Source organism: Limulus polyphemus, unplaced genomic scaffold (assembly GCF_000517525.1).
Source record: "Limulus polyphemus unplaced genomic scaffold, Limulus_polyphemus-2.1.2 Scaffold51, whole genome shotgun sequence".
In the NCBI taxonomy this organism is placed as follows: Eukaryota; Metazoa; Arthropoda; class Merostomata; order Xiphosura; family Limulidae; genus Limulus; species Limulus polyphemus.
This window is the reverse complement of record NW_013665661.1, coordinates 304,173-329,756: the sequence shown is the minus strand read 5'-3', so window position 1 is coordinate 329,756 and position 25,584 is coordinate 304,173. Positions and strand designations below refer to the sequence as shown.

Below are 25,584 nucleotides of genomic sequence, written 5' to 3'. Positions count from 1 at the left end.
TATAGTTCATTAATGATGATTAATTAACATAGATAAAACAACAACAGATGTACCTGAAAAAAAAAAGAAACAATGAAAACTCTTATTTGAGACTTGAGTGTTTGTAACACATACTGAAGATTTTTCAACATACTTATACAAGTATACACAACTATATTTCATAAAGTAAACTTATTTTCTCTGTGTTTCACCATTATAGTTACAGCAAGAGAACATGATTAAAAATTACAAATCATATTTAACTTCAGCTCTATTGAACAATAATAATGTTCTCCTGATGAAATAGTAATAGCAAAATGTTGAGGAAAGTAAAATAAATGAGAATAGTTTTAAGGATATTAATAAACTTTTACTAGTGAAAAAATACCATGTGAAACTACACCTACACTGGGTTTGCTTTTTAATATATATAGAACTAGTGAATTTCTTTTATATATAAATCATGTAATCTGATTTTTAAAATATATATTATCAACCAAGTCTTTTTAAGCCTTTTAAATATGGACTAAATTTAAGTAATCATTATAGCTTACCTCTTGGTATACAAAATGCTTTTCAAATCTGTTTTAGAATTAAAATCATTTTAAAAGTTTTGCACTCCAAATCTTTTAAAACCATAGTATAATTTTTAAAAAATCAGGAATCTGGTTCATTATATTATTCAGATTAAAAAAACTGGAACAGTATTATTCCTTTCAAGACTTGTATGTATAAAGTGGTAAAAGGTGCCCACTATGAATATGTTTTAAAGAATAATTAAATAACTGTCCTCCATATTTTATGTATATATTTGATATTTCAAACTATTCAGAGTATAAATGGATTTTAAGAGTAAAACATTACTTTATATGTAGGGTGTCAGCTAATGAAGGCAGATCGTCCCAAGCCCTTTACATTTATAATCCGAGGTCTGCAGTGGACAACGGTAATAGAGAGAACTTTTCATGTAGATTCAGAAAAGGAGAGGTATGATATTTTTTTAAGGTACAAAGTTGCTCATTTCTACTTCTTAATATAAACATGTAATATGTAAGGATATATTTCTCTATGCACAGATACAAGGTCTCATAATAACACTAAATTCCTACAAGAGGGTAAGTTTCATCTAGTTCTCAGTGTTTTTTTTGAATCATGGCCAAGACAAATATCAAAATTATTTTTCTTGATAGGCAGTGTTTATTCATAATAATATTATACAGCTCTTTAAAACTAGTATTAGACTCTATAGAATTAGCATTGTTAATTCCAGCCCTCTTCAACAAGTGAAAATAGTGAAATTTGTTTGAGGTGAGACTAGTGTTTTTTTTATCCTGAATTATTGAAGTGTTATATAAGTTTTATGTACAAAAAAAATGACACTATAAATGTGTTTATACAAATCAAAATGGAGCAGTTTTCTCAACATTTAAGTATTCCATATTTTCCTGTTTATAGCATTTAATATTGGCATTTATAAGGTGTAGTATTAGTTGTAATTATGTGAATTACATGAAGTGTAACCTGAACTTTGCAGCATGTCTAGAAACACCACACTATTTCTATGTAACATGTATGAGAAATGTTTTGGAGCAAGATTTTTGTTTTGAAAAAAAAATCAATCATATAAAGAAAACAAAAGATAAGAGCAAAACTAAATTCAGTAAAAAATTATGATACATTGCAAAAACATAGACTAAAACATTGTCTTAGACCACAAGTTATGTTACAGAGCTATATGTAGGTATTAAAAGAACTGTTTAACTTGATATTATTACATATATTATCCTGTAAAATGTATTTTCAAACTAGTGTTATTACTCAAAAAAGTTCTTATATCTAGTCAATTACAAAATAAAATTTCAGTACACAAAATCTTGCTTAATTTTAGATCTAGCAAGGAGACTTTTAAAAAATCTTGTAGTTGATATTAATTACTGACTAACTTCATTCACATAGCATTATATGTAAGTGAATCATATGCATTACATCTATTATTTGGTTTTTTATAGGGAGGAGTGGATGCAAGCCATCCAGTATGTTGCTGATAGACTCCAGGAACAAGATGTAGAAATGTTAGATCCACAAGGAAATGATGACATACTTGAAAAACTCAACATAACACAAACCTCACTCCATAAAGGAAGAAAAATAGTATGTTTTTTGAAAAGTTATTAAACACCTTTGTATTGATTCTTGATAGAGGAGTTAGGCTTTGTGTTCCTGATGAGGAACAATAAAGAATTCAATTGACCAACCTCCAGAGCTAATGAAACACATACCTCTTGTTCACACTACATCATAATTCCATGAAGCTCTTGGCCACCAGGTCTGTACTTAGTTCCTGAAACATGAAGCCAGATCTCAGTCAATCTCTTTAACCCTCTCCCTACAGGTCTTCCTATGGTAAGGGGTCAAAGGACATGTGATCACGTTTGTAGACTTGCATTCAAAATTTTATTGATTTACTATTTTATGAATTTACGTCAATAAATCTGGTATCACATAGTAGATTATAATTCAAATTTCATTATTATACATCAGTTAATTTCTTAATTTAAAACTAAATATTAAAACAAAATTCCTAATTATCAATTTTTGTGTGTCACGTGGTATGTTGAATACAGCTTTGGTTCAAATTATATGTTTGTGATGTCCAAATACAAAGTCTTTAGTACCTTATGAATTAGAAACTCAAATTACCAATATTGACAAGCTTGATTATAAAATAAGAACCTCCTGTCTTTTCTCTTTGTTGAGATATCGCTACATTTAGTGAATCAAATACATCTGGCCCCACCCACCTTTTTCCATTTTTGTAAATACTTGTTTACGTATGCCTACTTCTGTCTATGATGTGTGAATAACCAGTCAAAAGCTCAGAATGTCCTTATGGTAGCTTTCACAGTCTCTATAAAGTGGGAAGCTCCCAAGATTATTTCTTTGTCTTGAATTGCCGAAGGCATCTGTAAGTGACATTGTTGTCCAAAAAACAATATTTTTTTTTATTCAAATGCAGTTTAGTTAGTAAGCCTGATAAATGACAGTGGAATTTTGTAATATTGATAGAGTAACTTATAATATTTGGTTATTTTGAAATGCATATATGAAAACCTAAATCAAATTATTTTGTTTTACATCCTCCATATGTGAAATTTGACAAGGCTTAGCAAATTATGGCAAATAGGCAAAGGAGTATAAAGTTTAGTAAATAAGAAAAAAATACATTGTTTTCTTTATTTACTGTTCTATGTTTAAGAAAAAATCACTGAAATTTAAGAACTTACTTGTAAATAGTAATAATAAATATGCATATGTAGTGTATTATAACCTAAATGTGACTGTATTTTACAAAATACTGGTTCACCAAAACAAACTGAAGACAGGTCCCTTTCTAAAGGCCAGTTTTGTACTATTGGATACAGCAACATGACTGCACATGTGCCATGTCATTGCAACTTCTGTAATGTTAGTTAAACATGGCTGAAAGGTCAATGAAATAAAAAAAAAATATATATATATATAGATGTGTAATGTTGTGAGATTTAAGCTATTTAGACTAAAGATTTGTGGTTTCTTGTTATACTTTGTAGTCATTCTAGAACAAAAAACATAACTTATATCTATTTCCTAATTTTTTAGGTTGATTACAAAGGTCAGTCAAATTGATCAAATCCATACAGAGATAAAATAGTGAAAATAACAGATGAAATATACTTTTTTTCCAAAAAAACTTTTGACAATTATCTGGAGATTATTAGGAGGTTATAAAGATTTTGCATGTGAAATTTGATAATTTTCTGTTGCATAAAAGTATTTTTAATCTTAAAATCAAAATTAATTTGCATGTTGGATAGTCAACATTCAAAAGGAAAAAAAAATGCATGAGCAAATCATTACTTAAAATATCTGATATCTTGTGTACTAAAGCCTTGTAATGTTTACTGATAATCTGCAAAATTTTGTGAAGATATTCGTACTGTATTAAAAGTTATAGTTTGAACTATACAAGCACAAAATGATTACGAGGTCGATCCGTGGGACCAAGCTCATAGTGAGAGAGTTAATAACCCTGTTAAATAGAGTTCTTGCACACATGAAAATACTCTCCTTGAGGTCTACATCTTCATCTTTGGAAGATTGGTAAAATAAATCATCTAATATGTCTTCTTTTACTGCCTCTCTCTCTACACTTTTGTTATGAGAACTACCCGACAGTTCCTTCCAGTACTGTAGATTCTGTAAAAGAGTTCTTAAGTTTTTCAAGAGGTTGTTACAGTCCATATATATTATCTTCTTATCAAGATTGTTTGGAATTTGTCAGTTATATCATGAACTCAGGTTGTATATCTGTTGTAGTGTGTGCAATACCTCTTAGTTTTTTCCAAATACATTTTGTTTACAACCATGTTAAATATTTTAACCTTGCATGAGATGAAAAGTTTTTTGTTTTTTTTTAGAATCTAATGCAAATCACCAAAACTTAAGTAGCCAAAGAATACATTTCAGAAGCATTAAAAAAAAAGTATTCATACAATGTCTGCTGGAAAAAGACTTTTTTATTTAACTTCATGATTATTTAAATAAAGAATTAGATAGAAAATGTAGTGGTGAATATTTTATAAACAATGTAATACAGGTTAAAGAATGCCCAGTGTTGGCTTTATAGTAACTGTCATAATAAGTTATTCTCAGAAAATGGATTATTCTCATTAAGAAATCTTATCAGAACTTTGTGTGATGATGATAAGTTAATGCTAATGAAGATAGTGTCAGGGGCCTACTTTGTAAGTTGTTTATTTATTAAAAGCTTATTTTATTATTTATTGTTAAGCAATAACAGATAATACGTCTGGGATGTTTTATGTATGAGAATTGTACAAACAATTTAAATACACTAAAATCCTAAGCATATATATGCACAGCACTGATTTATTCTGTTCAGATGGGGTTCTGATATACTCTTGATATCAAGTACAAAAAATAATATCACAATGACTTGCTCAAATTATGCAAGTAAACAAAAGTTGTGATATAAATAGCTATTAAACAGATAAATTTGTTAAGGCTTAATACAAGACCCATAGTTTTCTAAATAATGATTGAACAATACTATTTATTTAACATTGTAAAATCTTTATTAGATCTTGAAACAGAAGTCATTAGGGCTGATAAACTTTAAGAGAAAAACTAAGTAAATTCTCACTTTTAATGTTTAAATATAATAATTAAAATTAAAATTCTTGATACAAAGTTTGGGTTTTTTTAGGACGTATTGTAGCATATTTTAGGAGAAAATTAGTTTTCTAGTTTAAGAAATTGTCACAAAAGGATTGGGGTAAATCACAGTGTATTTCTCCTGAAAACAACATTTGAACTATTACATTCACAGCATTTATTTAAAATAATCCAAGGGTACTGCACCCTTTACACACATGTCTAAGTTTTCTTTTATTTTTAGAAACATATTTCAAGCCAAAATCAAGTAAAAACTAAAAACATAAAAAATTAGGAAATAATCATTTTCAACAGTTAGAAAACAAATGGCTTTCTCTATAATCTTTGGGCATCTGAAGAGCTCTTCCTTTTTTTATGGGACTCAATCCCTAAACCCCCACTGGGGTGTGACACCAACTAGACCTGCTGTGCATATGGTTATTTTAAACCAGTAGATAATTTCTATTTCATGAAATAACAGGAAACACCTAGTTGATAGATCTTTACTTTGTTGTTTCATATGTAAAACAAATTTAACATAGCATATTATAAGAGTTTTAGTTTAATATTTTACAGCTTACAAAAATTTCATTGAAGAATATTATCAATGCTACATAATATTAGAAATCAAACTTTAATAGGTTGATGCATGTAACTTTGTTTATTCATAATATACAATCACATTTACATTAAAAAGCTGGAGAATTTTAATATTTGCTCATTTATTTTTTATCTTACATCTATTACTACAAAATACCGAATATTTTCCAGAGAAACTCTAAAATTCATAAGTAAAATTAAGATTTGATGGACCAGTTCCTGCTGAAATGGTGATAATTTAATTTATTTGTAGGAAGCTGTTGAGCCTGAAATTTGATCAACAGTTTGGAGTACAAAGAATTACAGTACAGTACTGAAGAACATTTTGATATTATTTGTAAAAATAGAATTATCCAATATTGTTATAATTTTGAAAGATTACATGTTGTCAAACAAATCTGATTTTCTAATCACATTTTTTTGTTATTAATTTCTACTCTTTTTAAATACAAAAGGCTTTAAGATTTATATTTGGTATGCTAGTAATTGCTTTTGTATTTCATTATGTTCCTAACTTTCTAATGCTAAAGAATATAATTCATCATAAAAAATTATTTTTGTGATGTTTGTATTGAAGTACTTTTTGAGATTTTAACAAATTTCTATACTAAGTAAAACATATATATATATATCTAATTTTTTATTTTTTTTTGTTTCAGACACTTAACAATTTTGAGTTCCTAAAAGTCCTAGGAAAAGGGACGTTTGGTAAAGTCATTCTTTGTAGAGAGAAAGTCTCAAACTTGCTTTATGCCATTAAGATACTAAAAAAAGAAGTTATTATTCAGAAGGTATGACAAATATTAAAAACAAATAACAACAGTACCACTATTTTTTCTTTTAAAAACAGTTAATTTTTTTAAAGAAGAATAGTAGCTGTCACCTTATTAAGATGAACAGAATATGCTGTTTTCAGTGAACTGTTCAGAATTTTTATTTTTGTAGCCTTGTTGAAGTTAGAAATAAACAAATATGAAACATTATTTTACATTAATCTATTTCTAGCTATTCTGTAAGAGAGGTTAGATATTGTATCAGAAGTTAACGTTTCCTACAGTGAAAATATATTTCCGATAGGTTCTTACCCCTTCTCACACTGTACACCCGTCCTCCCCACTTCTGGTATCTTTTCCATTTATGTTACTCAATCTCAAAGTGATTTTGGACTAAGCTGCATAGAGGGAGTCAGCTGTGCTGGGAGTTGTGTCGCACTCCTGTTGGTGGATGGTTCTCACATGCTCATTTGCATGCTATCATACAGTTGCCTCATGTGAAAACACATGAGGGTAGGTGGGAGTATGAAAGCTTGTGGCAAGCAAAACTTTAGACATATAGAGGGCAGTACAAGTCGAGAAAATCTATTCCATGAGAAGAGGTAAGTATCTATTGGAAACACACTTCCATTGTAGGAAATCTGAACTTTTGTTCACTAGATAATGGGTCCTTTTTCTCAGCAATGTTCTAATGTAGCTGAAATATACAAAATAAAATTGAATCAAGATTCAGAAATGTGAATAAAGTTTTTTACTGTAAAAACAAGGGAAATCATGTTTTATTGATAATCAAATATACAATGAGCATAATAAAAATTACAATAATGTGACCTTTCTTCACCATATTTCATCTCTCAAGTTCAAGTGTTGACAGGATAAATGAAATACAGTAAATGAAAGATCAAAAGTTGTATTTTTTTTTACAAAAAAGGAATGTTGTGCACAAGAGTTTTATAATTTAATTACTTTTGATTTTTGTTATGCCATACTTTTTTATGAACGAGTAAAAATGTGTGCTAAGTGTTCACAGATATTTGTTCTTATGTGCGTGTAATATTTGCATTCTAAAATATGCATATGTATTACAGTATGTTTTAGATAAATATATATATCACCTCTTTCTTGCAGGATGAAGTTGCCCATACACTAACAGAAAATAGGGTGTTAAGAAACACAAACCATCCTTTTCTCATAGTAAGTAAACTCTCTTGTAGTGTTAAGATATTTCATCTTTCTAAGTTATCTTTACTGTTTTATTTCATACAAAATAGCCACATTTTGAAAATCAACATCTTATCTTAAACTGTTAAAACCTAGTGTTGATACATGCACTAGTTTTGATAGAGTACAAGAAATGTTTAAATGGTATTTTTAACTATAAACAGATTTTGAGTGTGTAATGTTTTAAAGGGTAAGTTTACCCTAGGAAATGACAAGTTTTTATGTATATCAGATTTATTCAAATCAGATAATTCTTGCATTAAAAGGTACAGTTCAACATTTAAAATTGACAACATACATTAATTTATTTTGTGTGTTTGTGAATTTGGTTGTCCAGAAGCTCCTCCATCAGTTTTGGAGATGGCTGACAGACTTTGGGGTGGCTTGGTGGATATCTTTATGATTTAGACCTAGGTATGATGAGGATGCAGGAGTAGGTTTGCAGGGTCACTGAACTTGAATCTGGCATAGTAGTTTCTGTTTTTGCTCACCTTAGATTCATGGAGGCACCATTTTTGAAACTGTGTTCAGAATCCCATTAGCAAGTTAGCAGGACCAAACTTGGCTCACGTATTAGGCCAATTTCATTGTTGAAATTTAACTCTTAATTAGACCAAGTTTTTTCGTTAAAAATAATTAAATGTAAAACTGAGAAATTAAAAAGTTATGGCTTTTTTACATATAATATTTAGTATACATGAGTGCACAACATTAGGTTAGGTTTATTAAAAAAGTTTTAAGAAATTTTATGATCTTTGCATCAAAATAATCTTTGTATATCAAAATATGAAGCTAGTAACATGAAAACTTGTCTTTTTAGTTACAAATTGATATATTTCAACTGTACTTGCTGCATGGTTTTCTCTCAGAGTAAACAATATCATTAAAGAAAGAATGTAACAGTTTCTAACTATAAACCAGTACATTTTTAATGGGTAATTACAAACTACAACTTGATGTACTTCTCCAGGTACCCCAAAAGTGTTTCGTTTCTAGAGTAAATACAACCCAAATTAAGAGTAATAAATATATTTATTTCTTGCTTTTGAATTTCATATATTATGCTGTGTTGTAGCCTACAGAATGCATAATTCTATTCGTGATTCAATGCATGTGCATGTTTTACTGACAGATGACACACTACTATATAGTGGTACAAGTGGTTAAAATAGGTATGTTATATACTGTGGATTTGTTTTTTTTCTGAAGAAATGCCATATATACTGGATTTAAAGTTTTATGAGTTGTTTCTGCCTGCTGAAAGTGTGGGAGTAGTCAACATTTAAGTTGCTGTAATGGGGTATGTATCAGGCCACTCATGAAGGCTTTTACACAGACTGAAATATCACCAATTTCTACACCCTGGACAAATACAGTCCATAGAATCTTTGAATCAATGCATTGTATTTTGCCTAAAAACTATTTGAAGTAAAACAACTTATGAACTGAAACTCCTTTATGGCAGTGACATTTGCAAAAAAACTAATAACAGTTTTTGTTTTTTTCTTTTGAATGATTCACATCTTTTTAATTGTTTTGTGGTGATAACTGCTTAATCAATTTCTTTTGCAGTCTCTCAAATATTCATTCCAGACAGCTGATCGGTTGTGCCTAGTGATGGAGTACGTAAATGGAGGTGAGCTCTTTTTTCATCTGTCAAGGGAAAGAATTTTTGCTGAAGAAAGAACTCGTTTCTATGGTGCTGAAGTTCTTCTTGCTTTGCACTACCTCCACACTCAAGGAATTATATACAGAGATCTGAAGGTATCTGTTTGTTGCTCTTACTTGTAATTGGTTTGTAGGTAATTATGTCTCTAATGTATCCATTTTTAAAATTACTGAACTCGTACTATTTTATTCTACAGATAATTCATAGATATTAGTGATGTTCCCTGAATCATCTTTAATGTAAACTGTTTAATCTCTTCAGCAATAAATTGTTTTGTTTGTTTGTAGTTAAGCACAAAGCTGCACAATGGGCTATCTGTGCTGTGCTAACCACAAGTATCGAAACCCAGTTTTTACCACTGTAAATCTGCAGACATACTGTTGACCCACTTGGGGGCAATAAATTATTTCATGGAGCATTACTGAATGCAACTTTGATACCATACCATGGTGCTGTAAGTCATTAGATAACTTGTTTAAACTGAAGAATACATCCATTACTTCTTAAGATGACAAACCATTGAAACAAAAATCGTGATTTATTTGCTGAATATTACCATAAAAGTACTTTTTTTCTGTCTAATTATAATATTAAAAGTTAGAAAAGACTGGAAAAAGTCACAGAAAAGTATTATTAAAATTTTTTATGCTGATTAAAAGATGGCACTTGTTTAAATTTTCTACAGCCATTTTTACCAATCCTGTGATAAATCAAAAACTAGTTCTGAAATAAATAAAAGACTATTGTATATTTTAAATCATTCATGCTTATTTCCTCTTACTACTTCCAAGTTAAATAGAAATAATTTCTAATGTATCTCTTGGAAAATAAAAGACACTTACTTAAAAAACAACATAATTTGATCTTTTTTTTTTCTATGAGAGTTATAACTTGCAAAACAAAATTCTTACAGTATATCTCGAAAGACATAACAAATGCTATACTCCATTATGCAAAAAGATGTTTAAATGAAGCAATAGTATATATAGTGACAGGAAATCCTATCCATTGTAGCTGATACGTGAATTGAAAGCCATTTAAAAATATCTCATTCTCAAAGTCTTAAAACTTTTAACATATTAATGGAATCAGAATGGGTATTGGGTCACAGTTATTCTGTGGTTACCCATTTATGTTGTCATCACGTGGTAATATTTGAAATAGTGACAGTTCCTAGATGTTTGGAAAAGATGTACATACACACACAAGTACTAAAATAAAGTATTTCATTAAAAGAAAACTTATTGTAGATATTTGTTACTTTTCTGTTTAACTTTAAGATCTAGTGGTAATTTTTCATATATAATTTGGACAACAACAAATTTTATTATTTGCGTAGATTTTGTGTAAATATTCTGTTTGTATTCTTACAAATAGCTTTATAAATTTCATCATTAGATAAAAAACATGCACAAACCATCCTGTAAAGATTGTTTTATTTGACTCAAGTTTTATGTTAATAAGCTGTACCATACACATCATGCTTTTAGATATTTGTGCAAAGCTTCTCACGGGCTATATGTGATAATTGCCCCTAATTTTGAACTTGTAGACTAGAGGAAAGGCAGCTGGTCAACAGTACCTACAAAAATTCGTGAACTACTTTTATGTGACCGAATAGTGGGACTTGTCTGTCACTCTTATGTTGTACCCATGACCCAACTTTTATTTGACCATATAGTGGGACTTGTCTGTCACTCTTATGTTGTACCTATGACCCAAACTGCAGAGCACTATTATTTTTCATATTTTTTATGGTAATGTGATGTGAATAATAGACCCTGCAGATTCATAGTTCAAAATGCTAACCACTGGGCCACAATGTTTTTTAACCAAGAAAGAATTAATTTTAAAGTTTTCATATATGTATTGGGTCTCGTGATTTTGGTAATAATTTTTTAGATTCCACTCGGCAGTCTTTTAGACTGTTTACTACAAGAATGTATTAAAGTTCAACTTTTCCCACTTCGATACTGTAATTATTATTGCATATAAAAGTGTTAAATTTTCTTTTATCTTAGTTAGAAAACTTGCTCTTAGATAAAGAAGGACATATCAAGATAGCGGATTTTGGTCTTTGTAAAGAGGATATAATATATGGATCAACAACTAAAACCTTTTGTGGAACACCTGAATATTTAGCACCTGAGGTATATGGCTTAGTGTTAAAACCTTTTAAGATTTTAAAGTTCTGTAGAAGGAGCAGTATTTAAATTGTTCACATGGTGATGAAATACACGTACTGACAGTGCATTTTACTTGAAACCGAATAAAGAGATTTGTAAATATATGTTATAATATTTGAACTAATAGTCACAATTTTGTCATATACTGACATATACATGAACTGACAGTGCATTTTACTTGTAACCAAATAAAGAGATTTTAAATATATATTTTAATATTTGAACTAATAGTCACAATTTTGTCATAAAAAATTAGATTTGTATGATTTTCTGTGGTTTAGATTCTTTCATGATATATATATGAATTTATTTGTTACAAAATAGAAAAAACTAATTGGGCTGCTGTTTAATAAAGAATAATTAATTGTGACGGTATGTCATATATTATCAAAACACCTAAAGTATTTTAGGTTATTAGTGGTACGTAAAGGACTATACATCTATAACAATCAAATATATGAATGTTACGCAATATATGATAAAATGTTTTTACAATGATAATTTTTTTTTATTTATGGAACAACATAGTTAACATTGAAGCATGTGGCCATTCTTGCACAAACTATGAAAGAAGATCAATTTTTGTGAAATTTTAAAGTGTTTGATATTAATTCATTTTTTACTTCAAGAATCATTAATGAGACATTCAGGTATAAAAGAGAAGCATTAAAAAACGCTTTTCTTTGAATTATTGGCAGTCGTGTAAGGACATTTTGTAATATCAGTTACAACTCTTACAAGAACAAAATATGAATACAGGATCACTAAAATTAATCAAAGAGTGAAAGCAAATGCAAGTTTTCATAAGATCTGTTATTAGCCCATAATTGGAAAGTTTGTTCATTGTCTATAATTAGTTTACAAATATGGATGTTGATAAAAGTGCCTTATTCAGAGGAAGTATTTACTCATCTGTTCCAATCACTTTTCTGAACACATATAAAATACTTTTAAAATACATGTTAACATCTATGCTATTTTGAACAGAGAAGATATATGTATTAAATTACATTCATCATATCTTATATTACTGTAACATCTTATTTGTATGAAGCATTTTGGAATCTAATATGAAAACTTTTTTTTTTCTTTCATGTTCCAAACTTACATTTGAAACTATCATATGGTATGAAGATTTATTGTAAAAAGACGTTTTGGGAACATTTTCCTAAGTTAAGTTAATTAGAAGTGTAAGTACTTCAATTCTGTGATGTGAAACAGACTGAATATAAAATAATTTCCAAGTTGAACCTGTCATATAAGTTCAATATGTTAGATATTAAAATAAACAAATCTTTTGTGTTTAAGGTATTAGAAGACACAGATTATGGCAGGGCAGTGGATTGGTGGGGGTTAGGAGTTGTCATGTACGAGATGATGTGTGGGCGTTTACCATTTTACAATCGTGACCACGACATTCTCTTTGAACTGATTTTAGTTGAAGAAGTTAAGTTCCCAAAATCACTCTCTCCTGAAGCAAAAAGTATTCTAAGTGGTCTTCTTGTTAAAGACCCCAAAAAAAGGTAACCTTTGTTTTGTTTTTTTTTAGTTGAAATCCTGCATTGTTTCACAAAGGAAAATATCATATTTTCTCAACAATGTTGAAAATTTATTTTTCCTAACTTTACAATTCTACACTAGTTTATAAGTAATCAACAATTATTCTTGTTATATGTTTCAATATTTCACCAATAGAGTTAGGTGAGTATGAAAAGTTTTCAAAATAGCATTTGAAGTTTAGATATTTTTTGAATCACAAAGTAATAACTACTTCCATTCTCGTTAGTTCATTATATATCATTGTTGGTATTCTGGCATTATTCTAATCTAAGTCACTTCCCACAATTAAATTCTAGTGAACAGGAAACACCACAGTCAATAAAATAACTTAAGTGATTTTATGTCAGCCAGTATTCAAGATAGCTTATAATTCTATACAGCTATTTTACTTCCCAGAGTCGTAACTAGGGTAGGGTGGGAGGAGCAGATGCCCAGGGTGCAGCCGGAAGGGGGTGCAATCCAAGCATTAAATTTGTTATTCAATAATTTATGCAGAACTATATAGAATGGAGGGCAAATAGAACTTACCATCCAAATTAAGCAAGATAAGTTGCTCTATTTAGTATGATATGGTACTTAAGTTCCCACCTTCACTCCTTATTCTTCAACTATGTCGTCTCGTTCTTAAGTTATAACATATATCATAATTATTTTTATATTTTCTAATGTTGTGGTATTTACCATCTCGTGTAGCTATATGCTTTTTTCGTAATATCTATATGTTTTTAGGTAAAGGAAAAATAGGGCTCGAGAAATAGCATATCCAATGTTTGGGACATCCTAAAATTCTGCTGGCTACCAAACATTACAGGAACATGTTCGACAGAGTAATCAGGTTTTTACTGTATCTGTCATTGCTACAAAGTAAACTAAAAGCTGAGACTTATTGCGAAACATTGACTTGTTTGGTAATTCATTTATGTTCTAGTAATCATCTTTAAAATATATTTATTAACTATCCTATGTTATGAAAACACTTGATTTTGATGGAAGAGCGACCATGAATAACAAATTTGTTCTGCAAGGATGTATGCCGTGAAAAGGTTAGGAAGACCTAAAGTCAAGTACGCTACATGGAACCTCTGCAGACCAACCAACTGACCAACATGCATGAGCCACAGAGAAAAGGGGGGAGGGGTGCAGTTCATGAAACTTGCCCAGGGTATAAAAATTACTGGCTATGGCTCTGTTACTTCCTTTTTAAGTTAATCATTTTATAATTTTTCCTCTGTGAATTCCAAAAATTTAACTAGGATTTTACTCACTTTTGCGATATCCTTGATCTTTTTCTTGTGAAGCCTAATAATGAAAGCATTAAAAAAAACGTGTTAGAAGATTTACTTCCAAGTTAGAATTTTTGTAAAGAGTTCTGAGTTAGTGTTCAGGTTTGCAAAATTATTTTCAAATTAGTGAAGCCCTAAAGTTTTTTGCAAGAGTGCAAACCAAAAAAAAAATAACTTAGTTGATGAAACTTATATTTTTGACCACCAGGTGGAAGTAAAGCTTAGATGGTAAGCCTGTGAATAGCTTTCCCTACTACTACTTAACTTTCATGTAGAAAACTACATCAATCACATGTACATTATGTTCAGAAAATAGCGGATGTGAAAAACTGGTTGTGTTTTTTGTTTTTTTTAATATGGGCAAAAACTTTGAAAGGAATGGATGCAAGACTGAGGAAAGAATTATTTATTTAGGATGTGATAAGAATTTCTTGACTTACTTTCTTGCTATTTCCTAATTCTGTCAGGATTCACTGACTGTTACAGAGATAAGCATCATATGCCAGAAATGGAAGGTTCTAATAATATTCATAAATTGTTCAGTTTTTACAAATGTCTTTAAAATATTAGATTGATTGAACCTATACACTTGAAAATTAATGCTAGCATATATATATATAGAAGTCAAAAAGTACTGCTATTGTAAAAACCTGTTTTTTGATAAACAAAGAACATTAGAAGGAGCAAAAAACTGCTTTATACTGAAGATTAACTTGGCTTTAATTAACAAAAAAGTCTTAATTTGAGAAGTTTAACTATGAAATATGGGAATATGTGCATAGAAAATCAAAAAATTATGCTGCTGATAAAAATACAATGAAATATTTAGAAAAAATAATAATTAATATTGTTAAAAAAGATGTTAAGATAATGTTATTGTATAATTATGTGAAAGAACAAAGAAATTAATAAAATCTTTATCAATTAATTAACTTGTATATAAATTTATAATTTACATGGTTCTATGGTACAATTTCTATGGTTGCTTTGTTAAGGTTATTTAATACATCTCATTATTTTAAAAAATAAATTTAAAAAATTCCACAGGAAATTATGACCAATAGTATTTTATGATGAATATAAACTATTTTATCATTTGCATTGTTTGATCTGCAGTGTCATTTCTCAATAAAGGCTAATTTTCCTAATTGAACATTTAGAATAATAATGATTAAAAAAAAAAGATCTTTTACCTAAGTAGTAGTATAAATACAGTGAAATTTGACTTGTTTAAACATTTCTAAAACTTTTGTTGTATCATAATGACTTTATTTTGTAGACTTGGTGGCGGGCAGGACGATGCTGGAGAGATTATGGTCCATCCATTTTTCCGTGCAATTAACTGGCAGGATTTGCTGGAAAAAAAGGTCAGTGCATGATCTAATTTTGTTTCTTATAATTCTAAACACCCCTATTTCAAAGATATCAGTATATATGAATATCCACTAGGATTAATATTCAAGATATATTTAATTTGCTTGCTTTTTATCTAAATAGTATATTTAAGAATTATTTTAGCTTCTAATTAATTTTACTACTATTTACATAAACTATTTTGGAAAATGGCATATTACTTGTTTTTACAGTCTTTTGTAACTGTATTACTGTATGAAAAAAGCCTATGCTTAGAATTTTCATCAATATGAACAAACACATTTGTAAAGTTATAAGAAGTGCTATCAGTATATGTAAATTAATGAGTTTCACTAGACCAAATCTTGAAGACAGAAAATGTATTACATATGTAAAGTAACTTGAATCATAAATAAAAAAAACTAAAATAACAACCATTTTTACATAAAAGTGGATAACAGGATAATTAAATAATACCATGCAAGTCTTATTATACATTAATTTTAAAAATCTCTTACTAAAGACACATTTGATACTGTCATATTTGGTATATATTGGCAAATTTACAGAATCTTTTGATTTCAGTTTAATTAAATAATGCTTTAATGATAAAATCCTTTTAGGGGTGTTTTAGATGTATTATAATAAACTCTTATGTGTATAGATATTCACCATAGCACCATCTCAACAATAATTTTTCATCATCATTATGGCATTAAACATATTAGTTTACAATTATGTAACTGTATAATATGTGTAATGTCCATTTTCATGGAAAAAAAAGTTAAAAAAGACACTTATCAGTTTTCTAGTACATAATAAATACAATATATATTTTGCAAATAACATCTACTTATGAAATGTTTATTGCAATAAATGACTAATCATATGTAAAATTTGCAAATATGATACTGTACAGCAAGAATAGGCAACATGGTAACAGATGTAATATGTTTGGTTTGTCATAAAATTTTTAAGTATCAACTAATAAAGTACCTGGCCATAAAATGACAAATCAGTAGAACATTAGGGGTCAACATTGACTTTTTTTAATGCTTCTGCTTTTTTTGGAACACCAGTAGTTTATCTATAAAGACTTTTTTGTGATTTAAGAATTATTATATTTAGCATGCATTTACATGTACATTCTAATAATTATTATTTCTAATTTTTATAATAATGTCCTTATCATATTTTGTATGTGATCAGGTTACACCACCCTTCAAGCCTCAGGTGACATCAGATACTGATACTCGATACTTTGACCAAGAATTTACTGGAGAAACAGTAGAGCTGACCCCTCCAGATCAAGCTCCTCTAAACTCCATATCTGAAGAAATGGAACAGCCTTACTTCCAGCAGTTTTCCTTCCATGGCAGCAGTGGTGTACTTGGACATACTACAGACCACTGAGTTTTTAATTGTGGTATATTTGACACTGCATAAATTATTTCTTGTTTGTGACAGTACAAGTAATAACCCGTAGTAGGGGTAGATCAGGAGGCTTTTATGATTCACAATCCTAAAGTTTGAGTGTGTTATCATAGTTACAATGTATGATATTGAAGGCTTTTAACAGTTTTTGTATAAGTTAAGAGAAGTATATATTATATGAATTAAAGTGTGTCAGTGAATGTTGTAAAAAGTTTATTTTTCGTATAATTATAATCCTGATGCACAAATGAGTGTAAATTTATTTCATTGTTTTAATGAATGTTGTAAAGTGATGCAGGTGCCTTTTGGCAACTTGTTAACTTTATACGTATAGATTATGTTTGAAATCATACCTGGTTGTGTGTATAATTCATTAATTGTTTGTTCTTGTGCCTCACAAAGTATATTTGCTTGTTTTGTAAATATTTACATCTACTGTAACACTTATGGCCAGCCACGCGTGTCCATTTTTTGAGCAAACCTATCCAGCCTATTTTATTGTGATACTTTTATTTCTCACTAGTTTAAGTTTTCAAGGTTCCCACATGGAATTTCAGATATGTCATTAACATTCCCAAACACTATCTTGTTAAATCACCTTTAATTGAAAGTTGTCAAGCCTTATTGTATTATAAAAATCAGACTGGATAGATGATAGATCAAAACAATATTTACATAACAGTGTAGATTATAGCGTATGGTGTTTACCAATAACTCAAATAATTTTGGTTTGACTGTATATATTATTGTAGGCTTGTAACATTGAATAGAGAACAGATGCAAATATCAGGAAAATTTTGATTGTTAGAGATATTATGGGAAATCTCTTGATGCTCTTTTTAAGTTTTTTATATGTCTTCGGGGTCATTGGTTTTTATATAGATAAGTGTGATATGCTGAGGAATACGAAGCATTGAAAATGTTTGTAATTTGTTCCATCACATGGGTAGGTTTATGGCTTTAATATCAGTGGCATAAACATAAAATGAGCTCATAACAATGTCAACTTCTGTACTGCCTAAGTAAAGTATTTTAATTACATTTGCTTAACCATTTGTGGTTTTTTTTCTTGTTTTCACCAGATTTGTAATGCAGTTTCCATTAACTACAGACTAGATAACTAGTCAAACCCATGTCACATCCTATAGTATATACTTTTAGAATTTAAAATGTTTGTATTATGGTTGTACTTTCATTATTTTTACACCACAATATATTTACAGGCATATGGTATTGTTATAAAACAATCTTGGATTTTTATGATGTCCAGCTATAATGTAGGCAAATTTTAAAAAGTTACATTACATATTTGGGATACCTCGGGAAACTTATTACAAATACTAAATCATGGTCTTTCGAAAGCTAGAAGTAGGAAACAAAAAAAATAACACAGGATGTAATGTATTATTTTTAATTGAATAGTTACTATAAAAGTATACTTCTTCAAAACTTAAATCTAAAGATGAGAACAGTAATATCTAAGTTACAATAAAAGCTTGTATATTTGGTAAACTAAGGGAGATATTATCTTACCTTTTAGAATAATTTGTTTTCAAGAGTTACAGCTGCTCATTATTCTAAATTTTGTTACTGAATTATCAGGTGTTTAGTATTGTGAAGTATTATTAATTTTAATAATAAGTTTCAAGAGATTATGCTGTTGTTGCGTGTTGTTGATGGTTCTGTTTATTGTGTCCAATATTTACATTGTTTCTGCTTTCATTATTTGATACACAGCTGCATTAAAAGAAATAAATGTTTAAACTTCAACTTCCAGAATGTATCTTATTATTCTTGTATAAGTTAGAAGTAACATTTAACTTGGAAATATTCTACTCTGAAGTTGAATTATATATATATTTATGTACCTAATGTACCTCAGGTGTGTATCCAGGATTTTTTTTGGGGGGGGGGGGGGTTCAAATTGAATGAATATCAGAAAATCTTTGAAAGTCTTTCTAAGTCAAATACTTGACATTTCCATTGGTTTTTATTGGTCTCTTCCATTGGAGAATTAGCAATAAGAAATCTGAATGACCATTGAGAACATCTTTTTTTGACAGTCATACCAATTAAAATTATTCTTTTGAAGACCTGTGGTGGGTTTTAAATCAATCATAATATTTTTGAAGAGAAAATCCTTTATGAATATCTTCAACATTTTATATATTACAGATCGTAAAAACTTTTTTCCATACAAGAATACAAGCATAACTGATCCCAGGAAACAATTAAATTGTATATTTATACCACTTGCATCTCTGTTTCCTTCTGTTTTATTTTTTATGTTGAAAGAGATGAGGTCCAGATGCATAGACTCCTCTCCACTGGATCCAATCTTGTTACCTGTTCATTAATATTATTTAGTAGTAATTTCATAAGGAAATTTGAGAATTATATTTTAATAATGAGTAGCATGTGATTGAAAATGTGTTCAGTATACTTGTGTTATAATTGTTCGCAGATGGCATTGGTGTTGAAAGTACCTACATCTTGCTTTAGTTATGCTACTAGAAACTTAATTTATTTAAATCATTGTGATTACTCCTTTTTTTCAAGATTGTTTTAAAAGACAAAATGTATAGAAAAATACAGCAACTCATAAAAAATTTATCAATTCGTTTTGATGAAATTTTAATGTTTTTTTTAAGTTGTTGCTTTTAATAATCCTTTCAGAAATACATATTTACTACTGAAATTTACTGCTTTTAATGTAAATCATTTTTAAGATACTTACCGTAAAACTTTTTATAATAAAATATTAGTTGTCTTATAAATTTTAATTTATTTCTCCTATTAAAAATATACTACTATGAATAAAGTTTTAAGATGTGTATAAAAAGACACAATGATAAGTTGTATATTTGTAAACAAAACACGATTGTTAAAATTTGTTTAGGTAAAATCCTTTAACTTTTTTAGAAAACTAACAATGACAACCTTTTGTCTTTCGGGTGTATATTATTGTTATTATTATTGAAACAGTAATTAGCCTTAGATGTATATATATCATATAATCACAAATTAGACTCTTCATTTGGTGAGCGATATTCATATGACAATTATAACTGAAAGGAAGAACAGATAAAGAGATGAAAGTAAACCATTACTTAATTTTGCTATTTATCATAGTTTTATGTTAACATCTGCTCGGGAAAACTCTCCAAGCATTCAATTGAATAATTAATTCTGTGTACTTGTAATTTAATTTAAGTCTTCATATTCTTTTATATAATAAGGAACATGTCCATGATGCATGAACTTTCTAACATGTTTTCTTTAAAACAAGTTTTCAAAAGCATTAAATCCTGTAAGTTTCATGCAAATTAAGCAGGTTGTAGCCAAGAAAGAATGAGTAAGTATAGGTATGACTTCATTTTTCTAGATATTTAGTGCTTTTATCTTTTTTGACGATTATCATTTACTCAGTTTCTTTCCTGAGACATTAAAATGTTAACAGTACAGTTTTTTAATGTTTTTGTAATACATCCATCCATCACACTTCTTCATAAACCCTGCTATTTGACTAGGAGGACAAGTTACAGAAATACAGAGCCTTTCAAGACATGTTTCCATGTTGAAACTTAATAATTAGTTGAACAACTGTAGATAAATGACTTAAGAATGAAGTGCACATAAATGAAGTAAAATTAATTTTACCTTAGTTTTGGAATGTAAACTTCATATGATATAACTTTTCTGCCATAATAGTGTTATTTGTCAAAGATAAGGATCATTCTTCTTTATTTTTAAACCCTTTCCCCATCAGCTGAGAAAAGTGTTCCTACAGCAAATATTGAAAAGATTATAAATTTGGAAAGAGTCTTACAGTAGCATGAGTTATTTTATTTAAAACGTCAATTGAAAGTGACATTTTTCTCAAAAGTTTGGTAATAACATTTGTTCTGATAAAATTCTATTAACAATGATTTCTTTATCAGATCATGGGATATTTTATATGTTTTGCCTAAAATCCTAACGACTAAATGTTAAAAACCATGACATACATCATTGAAGGTGTACCTCATTTTGACTTAAAAGGCCTATGGATATACAGTGTTTTGTCCAAAAATCAAGTAGATTTTGTGAAATTTGAAATAAATAATAAGGTTAATTTTTTTTAGTTTTTCATATAATTGTAATTGTGTTATTCAGTAAATAGCTCAGTTTTAATTTTATAGCATTTATTGTAAATGCTTATTTTCTCAAATTGGCAAAATTGGATATACAGTGTTTTGTGTCAAAGTTCTTCATTACTTACAAATGAAATATATAATTCAAATGTGATTATTAATTGTCACATACATCCAATTCTAAAAACAGACAAAGAATATAACAAAAAAAGCCATGTGTGAGTGTTCCACATCTTATTAATCAAATACTTTTTAACAACATATTTACTTTTGTCATTTTACTAACTTTAAAAAAAAACTGTCTATTTACAGTACTTTTGTGTCACGTCTACAAAGTAAATAATGCATTTAATGTAGATATGATAACTGAACATTATAGATTTAAATTTATAAAGATTATGCAAACAATTGGGTCATTGATGCATTTTATTTAGCTTTCTCAGAATATCAGAACTTTTTTTTTTTCACTGTTAAGTAACAGCAGATTCCTAAAATTTACATTCTACATTTTTATGTATCTTGTGAAATGGAGAGTTGATATGTTTTTAAGAAAGACAAGTAAATTTTTCTATCATTTTATTAATTCAAAAAAAATCCACAATTTCACACCCTGGCTATTCAGTCAGAAAAAGAGTTTAAATTGTGTGCCTTCCCTCTAGCTTATCATTTCAGAATTATGGATAGTTATGCACAGATATCCCTTGTGTAAATTTTTTCAAAATTCTCAAACAAACAAATACTCAATATTTAATTTAAAGGCTCATTAGAAATCATTTTATTACTCAGACTTTTAGTTACAAACTCAGAACGTTTGAAAAACTAACCCATATTAGCATCTATGTTTATTTTTACTATTTGTATCTTTTAAAATATGATATAAATTTGATCCTGAACACCTAGTAATTTCTGTGCTTTTACAACTTAAAAATTCCATCTAAATTTACTGGTACTCACACTAGCTGTTGATTTGGATGTTACTTCTAAAAACCATTTACAGAAACATGTAGTTCTGTTATAATAAAAATACATTCTTACATGCCACCATAATTAGAAAGCTTATCTTTTAAACTAGGTATGTGTGGAATAACGATTCAGAGATTATATTGTGTATACATTTTTATCTTTTTCTAAAGAAAATAATTGTATTTTTGGTATCATGTCCCAGTCATGCACATTCCATTAATCATTCCTTTCTTTTGTTGAAAGCACACTAAGTAGTACTTTGTAGCAAAATCTTCTCTTTGGTGACAAAGAATGAAATAAATGGAAGACATCTTTTATTGCCAGTTAAAAAATAAGGTGAATATTCCAAAAGAAAGTAATTGATGTGATTATTGGCAATATTTTAGACTTGTAATTGCTAAAGACAGAAATACCATCCCTATATTTTGATATTTTTCTGTCTTCCTTTTAATACCATCATAGAATGATATGTTAGGTGTATATTCCATGTAATAATGCCTTTGAAGCTAATTTATTGATTAACAAAATGGCTACTGGTAATTAATTCCAAAAAACGTGTTATATATATATGTGTGTGTGTGTTTCTGATATTTCACACTTATCCATGTTTGAAAAAATTAATCATCACATCAAAACATTTGTACATTAAATTTTGTCATTTTTGAAATGACTTTCAAGGTATATGTTGTTACTCTTGTCAGTTGTAATGTTAGACACAAGCTAATTGTACTCTTAATATTTACTATAGAAGAACATAAATAACGTTTGTCATTTATTCATCTTTAGTAGTTGTAAATTGAGAATCTTGCAAGTCACTCAATCCTATCAATTGCTTTGTTTCAAGCCGTGTGAACAATGATAAATAACAGCAATGAACTAAAGTAAAGTGTGATAAAATAAACCATTGTAATATATTAGAATGATCACAACCTAAAAAGATAGGAAGAAAGTAAGGCATTTGATGACTTAATGAAATATGCATATTTGAAGATAGAAACTTTGATCTTGGTTGTTCTAGATCATATTTATTAGTTGTGTTTTTCTATATGGATAAATAGATTTTCACACAACAAACTGAGATTAGGTGTGACAAGCTGCATAGTTTAAAGAAACCAGTTATACTGTTTTGAAATTGTTGTATTTATATTAAATAACAGTTTAATCCTTACTGATTAACAGTGGCATTATCGCGAAGTTTATTTCTGTCTCTGAAAAACAATAAGTAAATTAAAGTTTGAGTGTGATATACCTTTATATGTATACGTAGATCGATGTATAATGCTTCTTTCAGTAGAGTAATCCCTTTTATTACTGTTGGATGAAGCCATTTTTTTTGTTCACAAAAATTTACCGTTTACCATATTATATTGCCTACTCACGTCTTATGCATACTGTTGTACATAAAGTTTTGTTTGAATGCGGTGTTATAGGCAACTATTTGTTAGTACTATGTATATTGGGTTGAAAAGACGCTGTAGGAAACTGGCTTTTCGGTAATAAAATCTTATTCAAAAGTGGAGTGTTTTTGTTGTGTGTGTGTGTGTGCATTATGCTTTAAATCGAGTAGTTTTTAAATGGAGCCCATTGACGGCTTCCATAAAAATGTTTTAATTGTTTTTGTTTGTGGTTAAGCACAAAGCTACACAATGGGTTATCTATACTGTGCTCACCACAAGCATCGAAACCCAGTTTCTAGCGTTCTAAAGTCCACAGACATCCAGCTGTGCCACTGGGGGGCGTTTTAATTGAGTACCGATAAACATTGTATTTCGTTTATTTATTTGATCTCTAATTTTATACAAGCGCGAGCACTCAGACTCTTTATATTGTTTTTAGTTTATTTATTAAAGTCTCTCGTTTGGTTAGCGGGAAGTTTGCACTTACAACACTAACATTCGGGGTCTAATTTCCCGTGATGGATAGAGCGCAGATCGCCCATTGTGGAGCTTCGCGGCGGAAAAAGGAAAAAAATGAAAGTAAAACAAATTTACCAAACATCGGTTTTGAGTTCGAGATTAAATGTGTAGCAGATATTCTGAAGATAAATGTCTAACATCTATTGATATTATTATCACTATGATTAATATAAATAACCTATAGTAAGTATGTATATTTTACATTTAAAAGTTATATATAAATAACGTTCAAATATAATATTAATAGCAGATAAACTTTAATGATAATCAACATAATTTTCAGAAACTTAAAATCTTCAGCTTTTAAATTGTTAAACGAGAAAAAAAGAACCTTCATTAAAATAGTGTGACCACACAAACGATTGAAAAATAATTCCCACATGTTTATGCACATTTCTGCTATGTGATCAACGGCACTTTCGTCGTCTTTCCTGAATCTAACCGTGAGTAGAAAACGTCACAGTGGTCTTCTGTTTGGCAGTAAACCAAAATACATTTACTTAATATTTTACATTACTAAACAAACAGTTTAAAAAAATCACATATCTAGTGTTTGTTTTCTATTTGTATGGTAGTCCCGATGCGAATTAATTTGTAAGATTTTTTGAGTCCTAGGATTATTAATAAACTTAGTACGTATAATTAAAATCACACTACATGTATTGTGCAAGTGCGATTCGTCCAGTAAAATGTTAAATGACTAACAAGAGAGAATCCTAAATAGCCGCGGCTGTTTGAAATCGGTCAAGAGATGGAGCTTTGAGCTAAAAGTTTGTACTTGAAAGAAACTCAGAACCATTACATATGCCGCGGCTAAACAAGAGGGAATCCTCAATAGCCGCGGCTGTTTGAAATCGGTCAAGAGATGGAGCTTTCAGCTAAAAGTTTGTACTTGAAAGAAACTCAGAACCATTACATATGCCGCGGCTAAACAAGAGGGAATCCTCAATAGCCGCGGCACTTGAAATTCTTTTAGACAGGATTAGAGTAAATTAATCTACGAGACTTTTTTTTTTCCTTTTTATTAGCTGTATTTTGGTGTGCCAGCAACAAGTGTGAGGCGTGCGTATACCCCATTCGATTTTATTACTCATCGGGATCTCTACCAGCCTACCCTCAAATTGAAATTCTTTTAGACATCATTAGATTAAATTGATCTATGAGACTTTGGGCGTGGTCAAATACATCAATCCTGAGTCCAAAAGTGTAATTACATCTCAAATCGGTCAAGAGATGACGGAGATATGAGCTAAAAGTTTGTACATGAAAAAAAAAACTCTAAGCCATTCTATGAGCCGAT

General features: G+C 29.1%; 1 protein-coding gene across 5 annotated transcripts in view; it reads left to right on the top strand.

Annotated features, from left to right (window-relative positions):
• The window catches only part of LOC106463228 (RAC serine/threonine-protein kinase-like), a 61,227-nt gene extending 41,222 nt beyond the window's left edge, over window positions 1–20,005 (top strand). For all 5 annotated transcript variants that reach the window (XM_022390863.1, XM_022390876.1, XM_022390883.1 and 2 more), the window contains 9 exons: window positions 855–966; window positions 1,989–2,130; window positions 6,453–6,584; window positions 7,695–7,760; window positions 9,360–9,551; window positions 11,478–11,606; window positions 12,951–13,165; window positions 15,765–15,852; window positions 17,048–20,005. In XM_022390863.1, the coding sequence (XP_022246571.1) occupies window positions 855–966; window positions 1,989–2,130; window positions 6,453–6,584; window positions 7,695–7,760; window positions 9,360–9,551; window positions 11,478–11,606; window positions 12,951–13,165; window positions 15,765–15,852; window positions 17,048–17,251 (1,280 nt within the window). In that variant the 3' untranslated portion in view covers window positions 17,252–20,005. The remainder of the gene's footprint in view (window positions 1–854; window positions 967–1,988; window positions 2,131–6,452; window positions 6,585–7,694; window positions 7,761–9,359; window positions 9,552–11,477; window positions 11,607–12,950; window positions 13,166–15,764; window positions 15,853–17,047) is intronic.
• Window positions 20,006–25,584: the final 5,579 nt, after the last annotated feature.